At 43.1% G+C, this 9,278-nt stretch overlaps 1 protein-coding gene across 2 annotated transcripts in view; it reads right to left on the bottom strand.

Annotated features, from left to right (window-relative positions):
* Positions 1–9,278, bottom strand: part of ATP7A (ATPase copper transporting alpha) — a 68,813-nt gene that overhangs the window by 33,597 nt on the left and 25,938 nt on the right. For both annotated transcript variants that reach the window (XM_019521510.1, XM_019521511.1), the window contains 2 exons: positions 2,661–3,150; positions 915–1,643 (listed from right to left, as the gene is read on the bottom strand). In XM_019521510.1, the coding sequence (XP_019377055.1) occupies positions 915–1,643; positions 2,661–3,150 (1,219 nt within the window). The remainder of the gene's footprint in view (positions 1–914; positions 1,644–2,660; positions 3,151–9,278) is intronic.

Genomic DNA, 9,278 nt, shown 5'->3' with positions numbered 1-9,278 from the left:
CTGCTCAGGAAAATGGAGGCAAAGAAATTGTTAAATATGTTCAATAAGCATGATGAAACATAAAACAGGACAAGGGCCCAAGCCCGCAAAGACTTGGGTATGGCAGCTTGGTCTTACACACTGAACAGTTTTGTTGCTATTACAGTCTACAGCGGAACCAGGGGTTTAGACAGCCTCTTGCAATGCCACAAATAATTCCCCCCGTAACAGTTCCTTCCAGAGTGCAAAAGGAGAAGTTGTTCTTGATCAGCCTGAAGTAAGCCAAGAAAGACCTGGCACAACCGCAAGAACCAGAGATGCCCCCTAGTCTTCTCTATTTATGGAGAAGAAATGTTTCCTACAATGTGTTTGTCAGTGTTTTATCTAATCTTGGAAGCAATGGGGCTTCCCCAACTTCCCTTGAGAAACATTTCTGTTGGCTGATATTCAGCCTCTTATTCCTTCTCCGAATTCCATCAACTACTCCCATTTACCTTTTCCTACCTTTCCATCAATTACTCCCACTTACCCTCTCCCACCTCTTCCTTTTTCCTGTTTACTTCTGGAGTGTCACCCACAGTACCTAGGTGTTTGCATGACTTCCACATCTGCATTAGGAAGACTGTTTAGAACCTCACTATCTACCGTATTAAGGACAGAAAGCAAAACAAACTTACCTTGGAATAAGGTAATTAACTTAAAACATTTGATTTACTGGATATAAGTGTATTTCATATTTTAATCATCATTCATGAATCCAGTGGAAAAAAAGGAATTGTTCTTTAGCCATCCCACTGGTACTCTCACAGATAAAACTTCTCTCAGCAGGCGGAGAGCATACCCTATAATCCTGTTTAATTCTAAACAGGACAAAGTCCTAAGCAGAGGTGAATTAATTTACAGAGTCAATACAAAAAAACTTAGTATGACATTACCTGGTAATGAAGCATCAAATCCCATGTCCTTGATGGAAGATATTAAATCTTCTGGGCTGGTTAGCAGAGGGTCATATTCTATTGTCCCATTATGATTCACAAGGGAGATGTGTATTGATTTGACACCTGGCTTTTGGGAAATGACTCCCTCAATGGACTCCCTACAAGAATTACAAGTCATTCCCTCAATACTTATCACAGTAACTTGTGTAAGGGGCCTTCTGTTTCTATTTAAAGGGGACTTCACTGGAGATGCCTGTGTGTTGAGAAGCTCTACATTTTCATATTCATCAGGAAGGCTGACTTTAAATGTCTCTGGTGACACTGCTTCTATGGCTCTTCTTAATGCATCCACATGAATTAAGTTTGGGTTGTACTTTACCAGAGCAGATTTCTTTTCCAAGGAAATTACTATGCTTGCTACAGATGGGAGTGCGGATATGGTGCTCTGAATGTTCGAAACACATGAATTGCAGTGCATGCCATTGACTCTGAAAACAATGGTCTTTAAGTCATTCATATGCTTTGGACTTTTTTGCAGCATTCCCTCTGAGCTTTTAGTGTGGGTACTCTTCAAACGTTCCACATCAATAGCTCCCAGCTTGAGGGGTTTGGGCTGTTTTTTTATAGATGCTGTGAAACCAGCAGCTTCAATTTGGTTTTTGATTTCCTCTGCTGTAATCAGGTGAGGCTGATGCACAACAATGGCTTCCTGATTGTCCAGGGAGACTAAAAATTAAACATAATAATTTTAGTGTGCATTGCTCCTGCTCCTAATATTCCATTTAAAAAACCACCGCCCACAGACAGGCCCAGGAGTGGTATAACTCTCAAGAAATACTTTAATGCCTTAAAGGCCACTGACTTCCAATGAGACTTGGGCTCCTAGGTTGTCTTTGGAAATTGTATCCAGTTTTTCTACTTTCTATTTTCTAAGAACTGCAACAAGTCAGAATCTCTTGTTGCCTCATTTACTGCTACCTTCCCAGAATGCTCATGCTAGGTCTGGCAGTACATTGCTTATTTCTCCCATGAATGCTAAATATACTCATATCAGATACTCAAGTCATTGTATTTATGTGACTGGCAGTAACATACATTATTGCCAGTTAATGGCTTCCATCTACTCCATTAAGATACAGCCTCACATAAACCATTATTTAGATGCCTTTAGCTGAACTGAAAAAGAAGGGTTAATTTTAATTTTAGGTTTGAAGGAAAGAGGTTCTACTGGTATTCCAGTAGCCAGAATTAAGACAGTTCTGCGATTTAAATCAATGTCCCAGACTACTAGTACTTCTGTTCCCATCAAATTATAAAGCAACTACTGAATTTTAGCATTCGTATGACAGAAATAGCATTGTTAAATACTGTCACTTTTTTCCATGCCATATTGCCACCAAAACTCAATATTGACTGTAACATCCTTGTGATTCCAGCCCTGGCACTTTCTGTGGAGACTACAACAGATTGTACCAGCCTGTAAACTGGTTTTCTAATGGGACCAAGTCTTCACTGGGGGGAAGGGATGATTAGGGTCCCAGCCACCCTTAAAAACTAAGAGTAAAGCCAACTCTCTTTTACACTTCTGGTCTACATTACATATGGCACTGAGATTTCATCATTACCCAGGTGAACTATCCTACTGAGCCATCTATCCCCTACAGTTTAAGCACATCTGTGGTGCTATTAGAGATACTGGCTGTCACTTTACACCCTACATATAACACGAAAATAAGGCATTACCTTTAATCCGCTGAACACCTTGTAGTTTGCCAATCTTCCCTTCAATGGTGCTGCTACAAGAGTGACAAGTCATCCCTTCTACCTTCAGCCTTAGTACAACATCACTTGTTTGGGAGCAGTTCATATCCCCAGCAGTCCCTGGCATTTTCCCAGGCACTGCAATATTTAAATCTAGGCCTGGAACCATTTGGAGAATCTGGGCACCATTTATAATGGAAGACACAAATGTCACAACTGCAGTTTTTTGATCAAAGGAAATTTTAACATCCAGAATACCCTTGTTCGTCAGCAGAGTGTTACGGATTTGTTCAGGTGTTAGAGTTGACTGAGGAGGAATGGTAAGAAAAGTAGTGTCAGGTAAAACAGGTTCTGGGTTGGAATTGGCCAGAGTGGCATCAAATCCCATGTCATCTATAATTTCCTGCAGAGACTTTGGCGTCTGTACTTTGGGGTCATAGATAATAGCTGCATTCTTTCCCTTGAGAGATACCTTTCAGAGAAAAAAAAAAAGCAACTTAGCAAAATGCATTATTCAAAAATTGAAACTAACACCACCCAAAAGATTAGTTTAATACATCAAATGTTTTTTAGCTATTATAGTGACGCATCTCCCCTATCATTTTGCCCTACAGTTCTAGCCCTGAAGAGGAAGTGCAAAACTGTACCTATGAAAACCATAAATTAATTTAGGTTGATCTATGTGACAACACGGCTGTATGTGGGAGACTCCATCACAAAAGTAGTCTGCTAATTTTGGAATCCCTCATTTAGCACTGTAGACCTTGCTAGACTATTAATTTTCTATGGTTCTGTGAATGACCTAGTTGTCACTGCTTCCATCCTGGGGAGAGACAGATGCACTACACATCATCTCAGGTCCCATCCATCCCTATTTTCTATGGTTCTGTGAATAAACTAACTGATCAACAGGAGCTTTACAAGTCCACGAGCTGTGGTGCATTCTGTTGAGAAAAACAGAAAAGTCACTGAAAATAAATATTTACCAAAGGTTTCTTTCAGTGGTAGATTAAGATTTATTGGGGCTCTGGACAAGCAGAAAATTGGAGGCCCCTACCAGCTGAGCGCAGGCTCCCTCTGAGCCCGCCAAGATGCTGCGGCTGGAGCTTCCTGGCCTCCTTGTCTAGGGCAAGCCAGGGGGTGTGAGCACTGCTAAGGTGAAGGCAGCCCCAGCCCCACCTGCCCCTCTGCCTGGTTAGGATATCGTGCAGCTGAGGCTGCAGTCCCCCAGCACCACAGGATGGGTGGGGGCTCGGGCTGGGGCCAGAGCCGGCCTGGGGTGGGGCGCACAGGCTCCGCAATGCCCCAGCTACCCACCCGCCCCTCTGCCAGTCTTGGCGGGGTGGTGCTGGTGCCAGTGGCTGCCCACTGATGGTGGAGGGTGGGAGCGGGGCTGCCCATGGGGCCTCCTGGCAGCAGACGGACCCGGGAAGCTGCTGCTGCCCACACAGGGCTCTGCACCTGCCCCTAACCCTGGTCCAGCTGGAGAGGAGGAGGAGGTGCACACGGCCTGCCCAGATGCCCATGGCCAGGATGCCCACCTGGCCCGTGCTGCCCCAGCACCCCAGGGGCTCCCTAATTGGCAGGGGGCCCTGAGCCCAGGCCCTGCAGGCACATGCGTTAATCCACCCCTCATTTCTTTATGATTGAAAAGGTGTACTGCCAAGTAGCTAGGTGCCTCAGCTTGGGGAGAGCCTCTTTGTGCCAAACAGGGAACTAATAAATTAGCAAAAGACATCAGACTGACAGCAGCAAAGCCTGAACTACCCTGCTTACTGATGGACTGTAAACACCTGAGGCAGCGGCAGCAGTGCAAGCATCTGCTATGTTGTCTCATCACAGTATACAACTCAGCCCTTATACTGGCCTCTTGTATTGCAACTTCATAGGTAAATAACAAAAGTGTTCATATCTTGTGTTCATAGGCAGATAAGAAAAGCGCGTGATGTCAACATTTGTCCCAGTGCGTATTGTTTTTAATCAATCACAACTTCCAACCTAAGCCAGATCTGAAGTGTCGAGTAACTCATAAACTGATTTTTGAAAAACACATAACCCCATTTATTTTCCAGGAAGATACCTGAAAGAACTGTACGTTTCTAACAGGAATTTTCTAATCCTATTTAGTAGTTCACTAATCCGCATTTTGTTAATCCAAACTATAATCTGTAAACTCACAGAACTCTTTCGCCCCTCTTGGCAGCAAAGATGTAATGACAGGGGCTTGAATAAGCCCCTGTCATATTACCATACTATTCTTAAATCTTTCAGTTAGAACACTTCATAATGTGCTCAACCCAAATGCCAAATGAAAGTTCAAAACCATTTAGTGCGTTTCCCCTTTATATTATGTCTATCTGCTTATTCAAAAGTCAGTCATTCATAATATGCCTTTCATTCATTGATGTAGTTCCAGTGTAATGTAGTTCACTTGAGTTACAAGGTGATTGGATAGTGCTGGACCAGCAATCATGCAGAAATACAGCATGCTCGCTCTCTCAGGGGCACGATTTTGAAAACATAGTTGATAGCAAGAATGCTGCTTAAGAATGCAGTTGTATGATTGGATAGTAGAGAAAATGTCTAAATTACAGACAAAGATTTATGTAATAGCAAACAAAAACACAAACACACAGAGCCAAGTTGCTAATCTTTAGCAATTAAAAATAAAAGGCGGTTTGTTTTTCATAGCTGGGCCAAGAATTGGCTCTAGTTTAATTCTGCTCCTTACCAGCAGTTAATTCCTGATAATGACCTATAATTACAGAAAACATGCTTATTCCATTAGAATTTGCAGAGACTGCACTGTAATTTCATATTGGTGAGAGTTAGATTTGTTTTTATGGCAGTGCTAATTCTCTCTCTCTCTGCAGGTCCTTTTTCCCATAATCAGTGAATTGGGAGGTACTACTTTTCTACATGTTGTTTATTCAAGTATTTAGCAGTAAACAGTGACATAAGTATGCATCTATGAAAAAAAATAGCACCTAGAATAAATGAGGATGGATTAAGTAAATGGCGCTCAAGGATTTGGCCCTGTGGCCCAGAGATGTGGGACGGGACTGGTCTGCAGGCCAGATCAAGCCCCGCGTGCCAGGATCAGATCCCATGCTGCTGCCTCCTGCACAGCCTTAGGTGGTCCCAGCGTGCTGAGATTGGGCCCTGGTGCCCCATGCTGCTCCTGCCTGGCCACGCATACTAGGATTAGGCCCCAAGAACCCCATACATGCTGCAATCAGGGCCTGCACTGCCCTTGCCTGGCCTTCTATACTAGGATCAGGCACTAGGGCCTGGTGTTGTCCTCACCTAGCCTTATGTGCCAACACTGGGCTCTGGGTCCTGGTGATACTCCCTTGTAGCCCCATGTCCAAATCAGGCCCATATGCCAAGATTGGGCCCAGCTGGCATGGAAGTCAGGCTCCACACCGACCTGCATGTTTAATCTAATATGCAGGGCCCAGGAGTCCAGAAATTTAGTAGCAGGGGAATAGTGCCACCACTTCCTCCCTGCCAAATTTTTAGACCTATGAAGAGCCCTGTGGCCCAGATCTCATGGCACTAGTGACTAGATCTGAACCACAGCCATGCACCCCTGGACTAAGTATTTACGTTGTGTGTACTTCTTAAAATTGTATCTTCTACATTACATGTTATAGTGTTTAGCAACTGACATTCATGAAGGTCATAATGTAAATTCTATTTAAAATACAACAAGAGAGTTTTCATAGCCATTTTATTAAGGAAATGAGTATCCCACATAGGAAAGGTTTCCAGGTCTTCATGTGGTTCCTAAAGCACACTGGGGCACAGAATGTTTTGTTCTTCATTTTTATAATACCCAACACCATGGGCTCCTGGTCCATGGCTGAGCTCATGGGGCTATCACAATTGAGACCACCAAAACCATCATCCCCACTGTAAGAAAACAATGGCATAAAATAGTGATGCTCAACCTCTGGCCCCCAAGCCAAATGCAGCCTGCAGAACCATTGCACCTGGCCTGCAGAGCTCGCCACTGATAAGGAAATTTGGCAGAGTGGTGGCAATTAATGCAGCCACCCTCCCCCTGCAAAATTCCCAAGCCCCAAGACCCATGCAGCTGGTCAAAGCCTGGCCATGTCCCCTTCCACCCAAGGGGCTGGGCCATGGCCCTCTCCCTCCTGTGCCTGGATGAGAGCTGGGACCCCTCCTCCGCCTCTCCCCCACTTGTAGGGTTGGGGTCAGGCCAGGCACCTTCCCCCCCACTGCAGAGTTATGTCCCCTTTCTCCCCACTTCCCTTCCCCTCCCTGTAGGACTTGGTCCGGGTCTGGCCACACCCTCCCCTCTGCCACAGGGCCAGATTGGGGCCAGGCTGCCTCCCCCGCCCACCTCTCCACAGCTGAATGGTGCCTCTGTGCCTGCCCTGGGCCCTGGATTGGGACCCCTGTTGCATCCAGCCTGCAGATGGACCAGGTACCATCTATCCAGCCTCCTGGGGAAGAAGGGTGAGCACTGGTGATATAAAGTGATGGAGGAAAGGACAGACTCAAATTGAACAACAAACCTCTTTGCTGACTTCCTCCCCGGTCACAAAACACATCAGTTGTAATATGTAATTAAAGGAATGCAAAAAGTCATTTGTCACATCCAACCTTATCTACCAAACATTATGGCACAGTCTGAGATGGGGACACAAGCACAGAGTTACAATAAACCTGTTCTATAAGAGTATTTGATATATATGTAGCATCACAGGTAAATACTGTGCTGTGTGACAGGTCACCTTTGCCAAAAACTCCCCACCCGAAGCTTGCAGGCTTGTAGTCTAAAAGGTATGAATGTCTAAAAGGTATGAATGACAGTGATATAGAAACGTCAGTCTTTGCAACTGGACCACTTCCTAGGACAGGTTTTCAGAAGTATTCTGAATGAGGGGGGATGCCATACACTGAGAGCTGGGCTGTTTACAAGAGAAAGGGACAGCATGAACAAACCCATACAATTAACTGTCAGTAAAAGAGACAAAGAGAATAGTTGGGAAATAAGTTCCGGTGGAGCTCAGGTATGTAGAAGGCTGCAAAGGCAGGGAATGCTGGAAGCAGCAAACAGTTTTGCAAGTCAAAAGAAAGAAATCTCAATATTTTGAGGAAGAGGAGTTGATTCAACACTGAGAAAGAAAAAGGCAAGGATTATTTAGGAGTGATATCTTTTATTAGACCAACTGTATAGTTGGAATAAAGTTTGACAAGTTTTCAAATGCAAGACATTCTTCATCAGGTCAAGAGAAAAAAAAAAGGATATGTCAATGCAAAAATTCAAGGAAGATTGAGTAACATGTGCGAGAGAGAGCGAGCAAGAAAAACATGTTCCTAAGTACCAGCATTTGGGATGTAATAGAAATGGGGGGAAAAAATGGAGAGGAGAGGGCAACAGGACTTGGACCAAATTAGCATCTTGTCCTTGGAGACAGAAAGCACTAGATTCAGCTGAATTTAATTCAGTTTTAGAACCAGATACTGTATATGACATGCAACGAAGAAGCTGTGCCTGTTTCTCTAAATTCCAGGCATAAAGAGTTCCTAATTTAGTACTAACCTTTCACATTATATGGCACACATATCCCCAAATTGAATTTGCTCCCAACTGATGTGGAATCAAACACTATTAATTCAATTCCAAAAGGGCAAAGCAATACCTGTCAAAACCCAATGCATTATCTTCCAATTTTATCTTTTCCTTGGGCAAAAAAAAGGACATCCATAAGGCTATTGTCATGATCTAATTAAATCAGCTAAACCATGTTAAGGACTACATTTCTCCTTTTCTTCAATTATGGGGCTTGGCAGAGTTGATAATAAGGACACAGTAGTTTATTGGTTTTCTTGCATTAAGAAACAAAACAATCCAAATGCAGGCTCTCTTCTGCATTAAACATTCAGCTTAGGCTACCTTTTCTGATGTTTCTTACAACTCTTAAACACAACACTGCCTTATTTTTAACAGAGAGCAGCCCTCATTTCAAAAGAAGAATAAATTACCCATCTAACTCATAGTTCTTCTGCAAACAGGGAGGACTATGAACTAGGACCTCTTAATTTTTATTATAATCCTCTTCTATTTAAACTTTCAACTTCTGCAATGTATTTCTTGCTAAACATGGTTTTAGAAGCACTGTTCTGTATTAAAATAATTCTACCCAACTCTTTAAAGCATGGTTAACATTTTCCTTTTAAAAACTTGTTTTCATAATACTTACTATATAAAGCATAGAGTAAGTGGAGTAAGCTATGCTCAAGGAGGTCAAAAAATGAATTTTTCCCTTGTCTTCCCCTACTTCAAGTGTTAGTGCATTTTCAGAAAGAAGGCGGAACAATTTAAGAGTGTAAGAGGTTAGGTTTTGTTTTTGTTTTTTGTTGTTGTTTTTGTGGGTTTTTTTTTTAAACTAGGGGCATTTTAAAAAGCCACTAAGAAAGGATTCCACAGTCATTTTATTTGTATGGAGAGCTCACTATACTTTAAAGAAGCCTTATTGAGAGTGCAGGAACAAACCATTCTAATATGCAGGAAGACTGGCAAGTACAGCAGAAGACCAACTTGGCTTAGCAGGGAACTCTTCAGTA

The sequence above is a fragment of the Gavialis gangeticus genome, unplaced genomic scaffold, assembly GCF_001723915.1.
Source record: "Gavialis gangeticus isolate Ggan-Ray unplaced genomic scaffold, GavGan_comp1, whole genome shotgun sequence".
Taxonomy (NCBI): Eukaryota; Metazoa; Chordata; order Crocodylia; family Gavialidae; genus Gavialis; species Gavialis gangeticus.
The sequence above is the reverse complement of the archived record's forward strand: the minus strand, read 5'-3'. Positions and strand labels throughout refer to the sequence as shown.